At 46.1% G+C, this 17050-nt stretch overlaps 1 protein-coding gene across 1 annotated transcript in view; it reads right to left on the bottom strand.

Annotated features, from left to right (window-relative positions):
• Nucleotides 1-15209, bottom strand: part of ERI3 (ERI1 exoribonuclease family member 3) — a gene marked incomplete at both ends in the record, with an annotated part of 87398 nt that extends 72189 nt beyond the window's left edge. Inside the window, 2 exons of the mRNA XM_079536296.1 lie at nt 2840-2956; nt 14958-15209. Coding sequence (XP_079392422.1) covers nt 2840-2956; nt 14958-15209 — 369 coding nt within the window. The remainder of the gene's footprint in view (nt 1-2839; nt 2957-14957) is intronic.
• Nucleotides 15210-17050: the final 1841 nt, after the last annotated feature.

The raw sequence follows: 17050 nt of genomic DNA, 5'->3' as shown, positions 1-17050 counted from the left end.
AAACTTCAATTAAACTGTAATTGCATTTAATGAATACCAAATACCTGACTCGCGGAATAAGCTGCAAGTGAAAAGATTATTTTCTCATCGTGACTTCCGTGGAACAGTAATATATACCTGTTAGGGAAAGTATTCTAATTTTAAGAACGCAGAGCTCCTCTAGGTGGGTTTCTCAAGTTCATCAAGTCATTATAAGGTGGAATTTTAAGGAAGTGTAAGGACACAGACACTCATATCCTAGAAACTGTTTTCATATTAATCTGTATTTTAATTGTATAACAGCTGCTGCCTGCAGACTCCCCATATTCTAAGAGGCAAATAGATTTAGGAGATTAACATGCAGCTCTTCAAAGTGGTTTTTAAAGCACACTGGCTGGCTTTTTCCCCTCCTCGCTGCCTCTTCCCACACATCTGCCTGGCACAGGAGGACAGAGCCAGCCTGACCGCAGGAAGTGCCTGAAGGATAGGTACAATTCATCACACAAGGAACTGCTCAAAGGGGACCAGCTTTCTGCTCTCCCATCTTTTGCCATCTTTTCTGGTCTCAGTTACATACATAACCTGCAACACCCACCCAGGTGCATTGGCTTTCTGCAGTATTATCTGATCTCACGCTTCTGATAAAATATAAAAACATCAAATTGCACCACTGTAAAGTTTCACTGGCGATTCCAAGAAGCACATGGTATTTGGGAACATCAACAAGTGATAAGGCATTTATCTTTCTGTACTTTTATTGTCTGTTCCTTCAGGAAAAAAAAAAAATCAATAAAAATTAATCATAAAAAGAGAGCAAAGTACCATGAAAAAGCCTGAACAAGCGCCTCATGTGTAGAGGGATCCTGTCATTTCAGCTCTTGGTATGAGCTTTCCTAGGCATCAAACCACCTGTATCTTTCAAAAGGGCAGGAGGAGCTTTTTCTCCCTACTTTCTCTGCCTGACACCAGAACCAAGCCTTATAGTTCGTGTCCTGCCAAGAAATATGGAATCAGAGCAGGGCAACAGAAGAAAGCAGCGTGGAAGGCATGCTCCCAGCAGTGGTGTGGGAGGTTGGAGGAACCTTCTGAAGCCGGGGTTCAGCTCAGCCACCGCAAAACCTAAGCAGAGAGATGCCCTGAAGGTGACTGCAAGCCCTTTGTCCTTGCAGACACCGTTTTCATGTTGCTTTCTTCAGCAAGTGGAGTGCAAGAGATGCTCCAGACCAGAAGAATAACGTTGGGTGGCCCCGCTGAGCCTCACACACACACTCCTTACTGAGCAGTGCGATCACCTTCTGGCAAAGCAATGGATAGGGAAAAGGAAAGCAGAAGCAGGGCAGTCAGGTTCCCGTGCAGTGTCAACACTGCTGCTTTTGCACCAGAGTTTATCTGAGAAACCATCGTATTTCTACTCTAAGACAGTTTGCTGATTACCTAAACACTTGTCTCTGGTGTACAATCTGATAATCAGGCCTGGTCTTTCTTTGTAGACAAAGAGGCCAATAAATCTCACCCTTTGTAAGTAGAGGTGCCTAGACAAAGCCCTTTACTGGCATTTAGCAAAATGGATATTTTTCAGGCAACAAAAACCAGCTCAAAGCTGATGGTGAACGCTGGAGCTGTGCAGGCAGGGGCTGAGCTGGAATGGCATATACATCACAGCTGGGGCTGCTCCTGGGGCTGCTTATGTCTCCCAAACCCCAAGTGTCTCTATAGGGCCTCTGCAAAAAGCAGTGCAAGAGATAAATGTATTGGGGTGGGGAAAGTTGCAACAGAGGAATTGCTAGGAAAGGGAATGTCAGTAGGAGCAAATAAGTGAGACGACTTCTCTAGAAATCCAATGACACACAGCACTTACCTTCCAGGCCTTACTCTAGAAGGGAACATTGCTCTTAGGTGCAAACTGTGAGATCTATCACAGCAGACATCTGCCTCAGCACACGTCCAGCAAGTCTCCTGTGCACTGGGGCAGCCCAAGTAGTTGTCCAGCCTTATCATGTTAAAGTTGCAAAAACACTTCCAATTTAGCTATAAATGTGTGAAAACAGGGCCTTCTGAAAGCCCCTCTCCTGGGAATAATGTTCTCTGAGCTTAGTTTTTATTTATTTTTTTGCCTCTTTTAGTTTAAATAAAATACCTTTGGCTGGCTTTTAGCTACAGGAGAAAGAAAAAAAGAAGTGTGTGTGTATGCATATGTTTTAACAACATGCAAATATGGCTGGCTGGTCTTAACGACAGCTCCACTTAACAGACAGGAGTCACTCGGAAACAGACACTACATGTAGGATAAGCTTGTCAAAGGAGAATGCAGTCAAAGAGAATGGAGAAAATACCACAGTGCCAATGGTGCTGGATGACAATAGGAGGGAACAAAAAGCCTGGATACCCTAAGCCCACATTCAGTGCTTTAGTTGCTGACCTGGATAACATTAAAACAGTAGAGGAACAGGAAAAAAATCCAAAGCAAAAAGAACTTAAAAACTTCTGCGTTGATGCTCTCTGCGACCTCTCCCATCAACATTCAGAACAGCAAGATCCCAAAGAGTTTACATGGAGGCTGCCAGTGTTTTGTAGATTACACAACACAACAGCAATGCTTTTGTTTTGTGGTCACCTAGGAATACGTTCATTAGTTTAAACAGAACCAGTGTCAGCTATCAGGTCATAACTGAATGATCACAACTGACGAACCCAAAGAGAGACCTCTACACGCTGCTACAAAGACATAAGAAGATCCCCTTCTTGTCCTCAATTGTCCTCAACGTGAGGCAGGACACTGTGAGCAGGGGGCCCCAACCCTGGTGCAATGAAAACCTGCTCCCCTTGGGACTCAGAGAACCGGGGAACCTTTGCACTTTACCTCTGTACAGAAGGGCGTAAGCTGGGGATGCACCACAGGCTGAACATACATGTGAAAGGTGGATTCAATTTCCATCGTCCTTCCATTCAGCTTCAGGATAGGGAATTCGATGATCTCCTGAACGGGGCAAGAAGAAGAGAAACTGTTCATGTAAACCAAATAAACAGAACCCCCAAATTTAGCCAAGCCCAACATGAAGCTCCATGCTAGGGTACAGGAGCCCAGGAGAGGTGAAATCAAAGTCACAAGGAACACTGCAGTGGGAGGAGAGGGACTGGAGCCCCCCCAAACCACCACCATAGAACACAGCGCAGCAGCATCCCCTGCTTCATTTTCCTCTTTGCAGACAACTTATGCTGATAGAGAAATAAAACCATTCTTCATCAGAAGAATGTTCAATTATTTGAATAATCAACAATCAAAAATTTACATGGACCTGTTAATAAAAAGTTTAAACAAATCCCGTTACGATGGATTTCACAATTATTAAAAAATATACATGAAATTAAAAAAGCCAACCGCCGAATAAAAGCGATAAAATCCTTTGTGTTTGCAGCCCTCCTTCTTCACTCCCTCTCTTCCTTCCAGTTTAATGCAAGAGGAGAAGCGACAATTTGTTTGGTGTCTTTAAAGAATAATTTGTCTATGTTATTTAATAGAGATGCATGGCACCGTGGTTCTGGAGTGCAAATGAGCCTGCTGAGTGATATCCACGCACCGAGCCTCTCAAATCACTTCTGGGGAGAAACGGAGAGGGGGAGAGAGAATAAAAAAAAATATTGCTTTTTAATATTCAAAAACAGTTTGCAAAATTTAATCAAAGCAGAGCAAAAGCTAACATTTTTACCACTTTGACATTTTTATTAGCGCTTTCATAAATTTTTAAAACATGAATGGAATTAGTTTAACAACAACGAAAAAAAAAAACTGCCTGAAAACATCTGGAAGAGACAAATAAGAAATAATACGAAAAAATATTATATATATATATATATATATATACACACATATATATATATACATATATATATAAAAAACTCCTGTGAGTAAAATTAGCATGTAGAAGTGCAGTCACTGCAGAGGAACTAACACCAGTTTGGACCCTGACTGCAACCCCTGTGACCCGCAGAGGGAAATTAATGTGAGGTCATACGTGTGAGTTGATGACATCATGATGCAGCAGTGGATGGGTAAATGGAAACAGCAAATAATGTAAATAGAGGAAACACCCAGTGTATCCCCGGGAGGAGAGGGTATCTGGCCCTAAGCAGGATGTGCTGTGGGGGGCACGTGCCTGCACGTTGGAGAAATGAATGGAACCAAGTGTATGCAGTGCTGAGTGCACAGAGGGAGGCAGCGGGCGGTCAGACAGCCTCACAGGGGCAGCTGTTCGCACAGAGGAGCTTTGGGAGCATCTCTCCCTGTGCTGTGCTACCCACTAAAGGGTCGGGAGGACCCAAGGATCCCACTGCTGAGAAGGGACAGGGAGGAAGATGCAGAGAGAGAAGGGCTGAGCGCTGCCTGGCCGCAGCCAAAGGCACTGGCCACAGCCATGCGGCATCCCCCACTGAACTGGAGAGAGTGAGGCTAGATGAAGACACAGCTGAATGGGGCAATGGAGCTCCCACAGAGTGTCCCTAACAGCCATGGTGTGGTGGGATGCACAAAGGCAGTGCCTTCCAGCGCTGACAGCAGGAAGCACTGCCAGGAGGGTCATGTTAAAATAGGCTGAGGAAATAAAAACTAAATGCTACTAAAAATGTGGAAAATTTAACAACATCCAGCGTTAGCACAGGTCTGGGGAAGCACACAGCCAGGCAGTCGGGGTGGGACCTGCAGAGCAACTCCAGCTTGAGAGAACGAGCAGCAGCTCTTCAGGGCTTATTCGGTGCGTTTTTAAGCAAGTGGTAAAGGACTGTTCCCCAAAGGCTGTTTATCTGCACGCTTCCTATAGTGGAGATTTTTTCCAGGCTCTGGCAGTGTTTGCTCCGTCGGTATCTAAGGCAACAGATCCCGGCCCCATGAAATCAGCCCCACTCCTCAGTAACAACGTTAGCCAGTCCTGCAATGAAATTTAACCTGTGACACTGCTGTACTTTTCATTTAAACTTTCATTTGGAGAGAAGCAGTGTTCGGAGACCCTGCAGTTTGTCCTGCTAATAAAGACAAGTGTTGGGACCTTTAAAGGTGCCATTCATCTTTTGCCTTTATTAAATTCAATTTTCTTAAGCCCATGATACATCATGAAATTAAGAGTTGACATTCCTGCAGAAACAAAAATATCTATCAAACATAAACAGAAAGGGAAAGAAAAAGGAGGCCTCTATTACCAAGAATTTATGGCTTCAAGTTGATCTGTTGCCACTTTTCTCCCGTCCTCTCTTTTTTTTTTTAACAAGCATATGGTTTGTTTTAGATATCCAAAATGTTATTACAGATCTACGATTTCATTAGTAATTATGATGAAATGGTGAGCCCTAACACATACACACACACCTCCCAGCAGCCCGGTAACCTCCATCCCTACACCCAGTGCTTTGGCCAGGTGAGAAAAGGAACAGAGAGCAGCACAGGGAACCTAAGGCAGAGCCTCGCTGACGTCCCCTCTCCCTCCCATCACTCTGACCATCCCCGTCTGCCTCACGCATTACCATCTCCACCACCCAGCACCCTGCTTGTGCTGCAGCAATGCCGGGGGGGCCCACAGCCATGAGCTCCCAGCAGAACAAATGCCCCCATTTGAATTCTGCGAGCGCCGCAATTAAGGGCTTTTATTTACCACTGCGAAGTAACTTGAAAGGAAATCCGGGATTCAAACCGCCGGCAATAAATAAGCAGCTTTTTATTTTCCTTCCCGCGCGGTGAAAAGTTGAATATGGTTTGTGTGGGGAAATTCTGCGCTCGGCGCCCAATTACGGGCATTTGCATTTATATTGTTAGAACACAGCGCTTCCAAAATCAATACTAACGCGCTTACAGAGACACGGGCACCCTGTCCCTCCCTCTGCTGCTCCCCAAACTCTGCAACAATAGAACCTGCAGCGCCGCAGGCTTACACGGATCCATTACCCAGCCCGCACTCTTTACAACAACCTTGCCTTTATGATTTCGTGGTAATTCAAACAAATCTATGTGACAGCTGGCTCGGATTTGCCTTGTTTCTTTAAACATTCCCTGAGAAGAGGTGCTGGGTGCCAGCAGCGCGGCCGGGCCGTCCGCAGGGCACTACCAGCAGTGCTGGACTTCCCTTTCAAAGGGATCTGAAAAATTCATGAGGCCATGCAGAACCAGTGCCGTAAAACCAGCCTCTCCCTGCCCGGCCGCCTTAAATACAGCTCCCATCCCTGCTGCACCACAGCACAGAGGGCAAGATGCAGCTCTCTCAATTTTCTCGACAACTAAAGCTTTGCACAAGCAGGCAACTACACCTGCTCGGCGTCTCCTTAAAGCAATGAGACCTCAGCAAAGAAAGCTGCCCTCATCCCACAGCAGAACTTTTGCAAAGAAAGCTGCACTCATCCCACAGCAGAACTTTTGCTCACTGCTTTGATCCAGCAGGACTCGCACACACTCTGTGCCCTGCTGATCTCCCTGGGCCTCAAAGCCCTCTAACCCACGTCAGTTGAGGACAGGACATACTCTGGGACGCTGATTTATTTATTTGAGGAAGACTGTATGGACAATTCCATCCTAAAACTACCAGGGAATAATTTATCCCTTATACCCACCCCCATCTGTGAAGAAGTTTAATAAACACAAGAATAAAAGATGCCCATAAAAATCAGAGCCTACTATTCAAAACGCAATAAAAACAAGCAGATGTCTTTGAGAGAAGAGGATTTTTTCCGGTAGGGAAAAGCATAAAACATCCTCCCAAAGACCACACTACACCTCCAAAGAGGTGCAGGCAGGACAGAAGAGGGGGTCCCACGGAGGGGACACAGGCTCAGCACAGCTCATTTCCCTCAGCCATTTTTTTCTCATCCCCTCTTGAAAAACAAAAAGTCGTTTTATGCACAAGAAGCTTATTTCTTAAACAAACACTCGTGGTTTTGATTTACACCACGGGCTGCTCCTAAATAATTTATGGCGGGTTAAATTTATTGCACAGCCCTGGCCGGCTGCAAATTCGAATTGCCAAATAATTAGATTTTAGGGCAATGCTTATAAATTATCCGCCGATTTGTCCGGACTTGTTTGTCAGTTGCTTTGTGCTTCGGGTCATCTTTGGCATTTCGCTGTTTGTGTTTTAATTGCTGATTTACACTTTGACAGATGAGAGTTGATGCCTCCAAGATCCGGGTGGGTGCAGGGGGGTGGCGAGGAGCAGGAAGAATCAGAGCTTTTAAAGGCCTGCGATTCTACTTTTTTTTTTTTTTTCCAAGGCAATTAAAATGGAAAAGGGACACGGTAAGGACAGCACTATCCTTAACAGGTCTGCATCTCCCGATTCCATCCTCTGCCTTAATTATTATTTTAACTAAAGCTCCTTCCAAGTGAGCAGCCTCGCACTTGTCCGCAGGGGCAGTAGTTGAAATGACCTCAGAGGTCTCTTCCCTGCTTCTAAATCTCCATTGAACTGACCAAAGCAAGTGCCACAAAGGTGATGGGGGACAGCGAGGCTTCCGCTGGACCAAGGCTGTGCTGACATCCCAAGGATGCTGACCAAAAATCAAAACATGGGGGCACATGCAGGAGCGTAGAAAGATCATGAAGCACCAGGAGAAGATATGAGGGCAGCTTCTGCTCCCTGATCATTGGATACATCCAAAGTTTTTTTCCCTCTCCTTTGTTCTTAGGATAACCTCACCTTCTACCCCCAACATTCAGGCAGCGGACCCTGATACCAAAATGTGGGTTTCCTCAGCTTGGAGCAATCTTTCAAGTCCTCTGCTGACACCAAACCCAGCTCAGATTTGCAGGTGCTTCCTTACAACTGTGAGGGTGAGGGACCATTTCTCTTTCTTTAATAGAAGCTGAAATTTCCATCTAATCACATGCCTCCAGGAGCTTGGGCTTTAAGAGACATCCAGTCCGTGCACCTGCCCGAAGCCATCAGCATCTGCCCCTAAATCACTGCCGACTTTGTCTCGGCTGCTTTTACAGACTCCAATAAGAGAGACTCGCAGTCCCCAGGCACTCCATCCTAGTGCTTCATTAGTCTTATCAATGGAAAGTTTTCCTTAATGCCTAATCTGAATTTCCCTTGCTGTTGTTTAAATTCATGGCTGCTCCTCCTCCCCACAGCAGACACAGCCCAGAACACTGCATCTCCCTTTCTTCTAACAGAAGAGCTCGCCATCCACACCCCTGACACAAACAGAGCCCAACGCGATGCTGTTCAGCCTGTGCTCACACGTGTGTTGCAGATCCCTGCTCACACTCACCCTCTCTCTTTGGGATTCTCTTGAAACTGTCTCCATTTTTTAAAGTATGGAGTCCAAATTGAAAAACTCCAGCTGAGGTCCCTCCTTCCAGGACCACAAAAGGAGCACCTCAAACACAGCATTTCACCTCTCAACTTAGGGCTTGTTCCATTCACGCTGCTGTGCCTGACTTTTTGATAGTGGGCTCACAGCCCTTGTCCTTCCATCCCAAACAAATCTTCGGTGGCCATTTGCTCACAGACTGCTTCCTGCCTCTCACCATCACCTCACCTGTCAAAAACCACTGGTTTTGATCTTTGTGTTTTTTTGTGGGTTTTTTTTTTTGCTATTATCTCCTCAGCTACTTGCCACCATCAAGAATAAAGCAAAATTCCCCCCTCTTACCACACCTGGGATGCAAAATAGAGACACACCAACATTTCAGCTCACCTCTTCGAGCATTGCTGACATATACTTAACCACCCAGAAAATCCCCACTGACAGACAACAATTCAAGACCAAATGGAGAGAAGTCAACACTTGAACCACGTTAAAAACAGCATGTACGGATTTTCAAGTATTATCCATTACAAGTTGACAGCTCCACTATATATCGATATATAAAAACAGATAGATAGATAGGTGGGAGTCCACTCCCTGCTGCTACAGGCAGCTGGCCTGCACATCCCCACTGCAGCATCATCGAATCATTTCAAGCTCCAACCTCTTCACCTGCTATTGAGCAGCACAAGCGATCGATGTTCCCAGCAACACTAAAACATCTGGGCTGGGCAGAAAGGGCATGTTAGTGCATGTAAATGAACAGCCAGGGTTTTACAAACATCACAGCTAACTGCTGGTGACAGCGCACTTCTACTTGGCATGGAGAGGAACTAAATTACATAGCTGAGAGCTATGCTGCCATTTGATGAGTGCCCAAGCCCAACAGAGGGGATGAAAGTGGGGGACTTGGGCATCTCCTGCAGTCTCCTATTTATGGGGAGGGTTTGTTCGAAGACAGCACAGACCTCAGGACCAGGAACCTGCAGTGCAGCATCCATAGTGCCACACCAGGGAAGAGTAAGCGTGGCACCATCCCTTACCTTCAGAAAAGTGGTGCCACGTGGTGGCAGCACCCCTAGCATCCTCCATACCTCCATCAACTGCTTTATGGCAAAGCAAAGCCACCTTTCAGCACCAGGCAGCTGACTTGCTGGCTCAGGAATGCGCACAGATCTTTTCTTTTCAGGGTGACTGCAGCTCAACTACTTTCCGCTGTAACAACAAACCTACTTAACACGGCAACTTGTCACCCAAACCATGTGAGATGTTTGCACAGCTAAGGATCCAGCCATCAAACAGCACAGGTGGGAGCTACACAAGGGGAAGGGCAGCGTGATGGACAGCTTCAAGGTGGCCGTCCCATTGCTGTCAGTGCCCAACCACGAGCCAAGCAGGTTGGGTCAGGTTGGAACTGCAGCAATCAGCCACCCCAGCATCTGGTAGTTGAGGCTCGTTGCTATCACAATGCTGAGTTTGTATCTTTAAGTAAGAAACTGCTTTGAATTTTGTCATACATCAGGTGTCTTGCTTGGTGGTCTGTAGGCTGTGCTCTCTAGGAGATCTGGATTCAGGCACTGTTTTCACGTTATCTAGTTCACCAGGTTTTAAATAAATACAGGTAATTCTGCTGCCCTGTCAGATTCACACGGGTCACAGCAAGGCTGTCCCTACTCACTGCAGGAGTGAGGGAGGTCTCCAAGGCAGGATGGCTGCCCCACAGAACGCAGCTTTTGTGGGTCGCAGACCCATACCAGAACCCTGCCTGCCCTCCTCCGACCCCCACGTCCTTTAAAATAAAGACATCATTCTCAATAGTGGCCAAAATAAGATTTCACAACAGTCCAGTGGAACTGCAATGAGGCACACGACGTATGGAAAATATGATAAAAAGGAACTGCATCTCTTTAATTTCAGATGCACATTGAGTTAGGGATATTTATGTGCTCTTAGCAGAACGTGTAACGGCTCAGACGAGGCAGCTACAAGGCCTCAAAAAGTTTCTTCAAACAACTGCTTGAAAAATTAATGTGAACAGAAAAGCCATCAAAAACAGCTTTTCTATGAACTATTTCCCGATGCTCAGAGAACTTAAAGCATTACAACATAAGAAGAATGGCGTACCAACAGCCATGTAGCTTCATTATATAAAGGGTACAAAGTAAGCCATAATTGGCAAAGAGATGATAAATACATATTTTTTTATTTACTTTTAGTAAAAAAAGAGATTTGAAGCGATTGTGTTACGTGCATCTTTAACAGCATTCCTCTAGAAATAACACTCTAACAGCTGAATCGAGGACTATGTATTTAAAAGTACACCCAAGCCTAAGCTGCATGAAGACAGGTAATTGCAGATTAATATGCCACTGTAATACTTATACACGAGAGTGCTGAGTTAAAGTTGCCATGGGAAACAAGGCTGAATTTCTTCACTTTTCAGCAATTTGCCATCAACCTCAATACAGGTTTTGGCAGGTGATTTCTACCGCACTGAGCTTAACAGCTACACAAGAACCGTGCTAGCAGAAAGTTGCTGCAGGGGGATACCCAGGTAGAACAGGCAGAGACCAACACATCTCCATTATCAGCCCTTCCAGGGGATGGGAGCAACCAGCTGCCTCGTGAGCCACCTCTGGCAGTCCTACTCTGCCCTTTGTAAATCACCTGAAAGAAAGACTGGCTCTCATTTGTTCACATGGTTTTGTGTTGCCATCATACCTTATTTGTACACTTAAAGATAAATTAGTAACTGAACATCTGCATATTCGTAGTCTCGATGATTGCAGTTTATGTTGAAATGGTGAGCAACATTCTGTATTTATTAACAGGTGTGTCCAGTTTCGCTTGACATTTTTAATTAAAAGCACACGCACAATGAGTCAAACATTAAAACATTAAAACAAATAAGATACACTAAAGAAAACTACTCAAATGTTTTTGTATTTAAACCATGCTGTTTAAGTGAGCGAGGAAGGTTATCATCTGGAATTTATTTATTTCTCTGCCTCTTGTCACAGCCTCCTTTAGCAGAGATCTGACCATGTCATACCTTCAGAGAGAGAGGGAGGGGGGCATTTCTAATTCCCAGCTGATCAGCAAATCTGAGTGAACCCAAGACACTGAAGTCAAATACTTGAAAACCCGACCTGAACCAACAGTACCTTCACCACTGTCAAAAGTCCATTCAGCAGTGGAACAGCTTCTACCCCCAGCAACTTCCCCCAGGGCAGGGCCTGATGCCCTTCTGCACCACCTGGCAGCAGGGCACACAAGCTTAAAAAAATATTCATTTTTCATGAAACTGTTTTTTTTGTATTACAGTAGAGGCTGACATCCCATGTAGGGGCCTAAATTCAAATTCAGGTATGAAAAGCTCTGATTTCTACGATTGTCAGAATTTTTTTTTTTTTTTTTTTTTTAAACCTTTAAGAAAATCATCACTTTTCATCCACTTGGCAGAAGCTGAAGACAAGCTGCAGGGCTTGCTGAGTGAATGGGACACAGCTCCTCAGGGCACTGCCAGCACAAGGGTACAGGCAGCTGCAGATCTGAGCCTGGGCAGCTCCTCAACACAGCACTGAAAGCAGGGGCCAAGATAAACAGCTGCATGCAAGGACAAAGGAACAGAGGAGCAAGCCTCCCACTTATTTGTGCATCTTCACTTGTGTATCTAAAGTACCATACATACCTACCCTTATGAGCTGACAGCGTACAAAAACAGGCACTTCAACTGTTAAACTGTTAGACAGCAGGGGAAAGAGAAAGCAGCAGAGCTGAAGCTGACGGATGAAGCAAGCTGCCACTGCTGCAGGTCCAACTCCTGCTTGACACTACTAGGCACTGGATCAAGTTCCAAACACGAGGTAAGCTTTGAAGAGATGCAAGGGAGCAGCCATAAACATCTCTTACTGCCAGCCCCTTGCTGACCTTTGGCTGGTTAAAACACTACATGACACAGGCTGTGCCTCTATTCTTCCACTTTTCCCACTTATTCATCTGGGGCAATGCAGATAAACTCTCCACCTTCTTTTCTGTCTGGGATGGTCTCATCATTCATAAATAAATCTGTAAGCCAACCTGCCCTTTTGTGCATTTAAACATGCACTTTGATTCAGGGGCATATCTGCTGAAAGCTATCAAGACAGGGAGATGACAAGGATGCAGGCTGATTGGCATGCTCTGTGCCACCAGCCCTGAGAGCACCTCTCCTCTGCAGACAAAGGGCAGAGACCACAGAAGTGGTGAAGCACAGGGCAGCTGCCACATAGCCAGCAGTCACACCACAGATGGCTTCCCAGGGGAGCACTGTTGTCCTTGACTCTCCTTGATCCCCTTTACAGATGCTGTGCCACAGAACCTTGGAGGGGACCAGACAGCATGAAAGAGGATGGAAACATAGGAGCTCTGAGTGAGAAGTGAGACGAGGCTGTCAGCTGCAGAGGAGCACATATAAGTAAATACAGAGGAAGGGGGAACAGACGTGGCAGTACATACCTTGGCATAGAGAAAAAGATAGCTCCTGCTGCTAAGGAGCTGGGATGTTTTGAAGAGTAGTCAGTGAGAAATGTGAAGTGCACAGTACAAGTGTGCTCTGCCAGACTTCCAGGCTGAGCTGGCTAAATTTACAGCTATGACTACCCAATGAATGTAACTTGGATCACGGCTTAGCTCTTTATGCAGCCTCCTCATCAAATTCTAGAGCATTTGGATTTCACTGTATCACTTACCACACTTCTATTTTGCAAGTAAGGAAACAAAAGCAGAAGAACCACGAGGATCACAGCTAAGATCAGAACCTGACCACTCCCAGGTCCACTCTCATATCGCATCTCCAAAACCTGTGTGCCACTGCTTCACTGGAAAATACAGCCAGGAATACCTTGCACAAAAATCAACATCACTGAAATATACAGCGCCGTTTGCTCACCCAGACATGTAGCCCAGCAATGACCAGAGCAACAGCCACGTCAGTCAGCAAAAAGGTGAAACATAGGTAGGGGCATCAGCTAATAAAGGCTCTTTTCTGTAAAGCTGCCCAATTCCAGCAGGCAAATTCAGCCTTTTCAGTGACACCGATTCCCATGCAGTAAGAGCATTATTTATTTGTCAAACTCATTTGTTTGTGAGGACGTGAGGGCCTGACAGCCCTTACAGCACACAAGATATGATACAGACAGCCACTGAACAGAGCAGACAGAAGAAACAACGCTGAAGAACATCTCCACCTTAAAGGTGCAACAAAATATATAGCGGATCTGCATTGGCCCAGGCCATTACTTTCTCTGGCAAGGACTTGGGGACAAAGCTCCTTAAAACAGTAGTAATCATATTCCACTCATGCTCCTTTTTACTGCCAGCTGTAAACTAGCTCCACATGCATCATGGTTTTGCATCAAAATGTGCACGGACCAAGCCCATATCCAAAGGGACAAGGTAGATCCAATTTACAGCCTTGACAGATCTGTGCACCCGAGGCTGAGCGTGCAGGAAATAGCCTTACATCTCACTTGGAGAGCGGTTACAACCGCCAGCAGAGCGGGATGCAGAGCCACAACAGCCTCCCACAAAGACCCAGAATACAAGGAGAGAATGTGCAGTCCTTTTTGTCATGAAACAGGAGGGATGGGTGGCACTTGAGATGCCTACATCTGATCCCAACTCGCAGCCCTCCTTTGGTAGATAAGCTCAAAGGAAGCCACAGCTGCACTGGGAAGCAAACCCATTGCACCAAGCCTTCTCAGTAAAGAGATGCCACACTGATTTAGTATGTTTGAAGCAAAGCAAATCAAAGTAAATCTCAGACCTGATGCACGAATTAGCAGTAGCATTAGTATGAGTATTAGTATCAGTACGAGTAGTATTACTTTTTGGTACAGAGGAGGGTACAAAGCCTGAGTTCAGCCTGGACACTAAGAAATTCTGTCCGTTACCAGCCTGATATTTTATCTCTTCTTTTTTGGCATGTTTTTCCCATTTAAGCAGAAAACCTAGGCCCACACTGCTGATAAATGAGCATATATTTAACTAACTTACTCTACGCTATGACGGAAGAACTGGCTGCAGAAATACATCCAAACCTCACCCAGATCTCTGCGTATCTCAGGAGGCCAGACACTGGCAAACCTTTCTGAGCAGCTCTGTTCCTGTCTCATTACACTCCAGAGTGAACACCCAGGCAAGATAATTTCAGCACCACCACACAACTCAAAACCATTGTTCTCTATTTAGAAACACCATTATTCTGCACACACTCATATCATCCAAACTGTGTTTTGCTTTTTTTTTTTTTTTTTTTTTTTTTTTTTTTTTTAAATAAACCATTGGCTAATAATAGACCTTTTCCTTACAGAATCAAAGGTTGCTGAGAGCACTCTACTAATGCAGGTTCCCAGTCAGCAATTTTCAACCCCCCACCACTTCAGGCAGACAACAAGCATACATGACTAAGTAGCGTCTGTGATAACACGTGTTATCACTTCCCTGGTGAAAATCAGGCTCCTTCATTTCATTTCCATCACAGTGACCTGGCACTGCTGCTTGAGAAAGCAGGAGCTCTGGGGGAGCAGCAGTAGAAAGAAGGTGGGAGAAAACAAGGAAAGTGAGCTATTCAGTACTGCATCTTTTCTTTCCATCTCTCAGAATGGCAGTATCAGCTTACAAGCACAGAATTAACAGCGTCAACTATTTACCTGAGGATGAATCTGTGGTTTATCACATGTGGCCTCAAAATCCAGCACTAAGAAGTAGTGATATCTCTGTGGAGGGAAGGATGACATTGCTGCCATGGAAGCTCCAAAGCCGTGGGACGCCAGTTTCCTGCTTATGATGGAGCCGTACCCTTTGAGAAGAGCAGCAGGGAGGAGCAGGCACACAGCTTGTCTCGCCCTTGGAAGAAAGTGTTGGGGAAACTTTGCTGCTCCAGTATGGAGGAGTGCTATCATTGAACATCCAGAGGCATCTGAAACTGAAGAGAGATTCGTGTTACTCACGCGCTCACATCTCAGCGCTGTCAGCACCGCTCCATCGCACTCTGCCAGGGGTTTTCCTTGTGCTTCCCCGTGTGGCTTCCAGCACTGCCAACGAGAAGCAGCACAGCAGCCTGCACTAAGCACTATGGATGGAGCTCAAGGTAGCCCGAACCACATACACTTCGAGATCAACCCTCTGCAAACAGCTCTAAATGAGAAGCCACAGACAAAACAACAGCCGTGGCTCCAGGCACCAGATCACACAAACCTGCTAAGCCTTATCACAGCACAACACAAACTATTAATGCTTGAGAAGCTCAATCCAAAACCCACTGAAATTTCCAAGGAGGCTTTTGCCTTTTTGTATACAACACAACTTCTAATACACAGCAGGAACTGAAGGCAGCAAGCACACCTCAGCACCATGACCCCTCAAAGCAGCCTATCAGTCACACCGAGACCTCCCTGCTCCTACAGATCCAGGACAGAGGAACTGACCATGACAATGCCACCAGTCCACCCCACTAAGCCAGCACACGGGCACCCCTCCAGCTCTGCTGGCTGACGGCAGCCACATCATCCCCCACACACAGCACAGCCTCTGTGGGGTCGAGGACATGGGGCACTGGCTCTGGGCACAGCTTGAGGTCCCACCCAGCCATGTGTACTCAATGCACGGAACGGGAAATGGAGCTCGCAGCCTGCGCACAAATGCACTATTTGCACAAAAGACAGCATTTGCTCTTTCCCATCCGTTAGTCCATCAGGTAAATAATGCACGTGCCAAAACACACACTTAATGAGGTAAATAATACGCCTTGAATAGCAGCTAAATCTGTATTTACCTGCGAGACCAGAGAAACTCGGAAGGACCAGATTAGGAGATAATTGCGGCTGAGCAGGTTGTGTGCTTCGGGTAAACACGCGCTCTGCAACCTCCCCTTACAGGGCCAGGGCCAGGGCAGCACCAGGCACAGCACAGCTGGGAAGCAGAGGTGCTGCGGGGCTCCCAGCACTGCCCACACTGCAAGCCCACAGTGTGAGCACTGCCACGCTTCACAGCTTCCACATTCTGGGGGGCTGCTCGCTGTGTTAGTGGTGTGCCAAGCAGCAGGTACTCAGAAAACTGAAAACTCAAGTTACAAAAGCATAATAAAGAGTTTCCCCACAAGACCAACGTTGTATTTATACCAAAGGGGCTCAAGCCCGACCTATTGCTTTTCCATCTACAGCTTTTACCGTCATTAATAAATGCATTAATGCACAATAGCAGTTAGTCACATTCACTTCTAACCGCCTCAAATAAGAGATACTTAAGGTGTACGTGCTTGAAATTTTCAGGCCTTCAGCTATGAATCTGAAGGTCCATCACTGCAATGTAACATCTCAGAATACAGCAGCATGTAAGTTAGTCATGGTAAAATCCGGCCTGTAGCCTGCTGCATAAAGCAAAATATACAGTTGGGATGGGGGAGGCAGGCAGGCTCCAACCCCTATATCAAGCACAGGCAATAAAGCACACCACGCTGCCCACCTACACAGCAAAATCAGCACTTCCCTCATGCATCTTCACCAGCATGGGCAGGGCATCGAACACGTGCAGTGTGAATCTTCAGGCCAGCCTGCAATGCACGGGCACTGTCAAACAGCTGGCATGGAGAGCCAACCAACACCTTCCCAGGCACTCCGTGCCCATCTGAGAGGGAGCTGAGCACTGAGCAAGGTGTGCAGGTGGAGCATTCCGTGCTGACTACCCTACGCAGACAGCATACGAACAGGAGCAACCCTGCTGCACAGCCTGCACTCAGAGCCAA

This window comes from Tetrao urogallus, assembly GCF_951394365.1.
Source record: "Tetrao urogallus genome assembly, chromosome: 5".
NCBI classification, from domain to species: domain Eukaryota; kingdom Metazoa; phylum Chordata; class Aves; order Galliformes; family Phasianidae; genus Tetrao; species Tetrao urogallus.
This window is presented reverse-complemented; position numbering and strand designations above follow the sequence as displayed.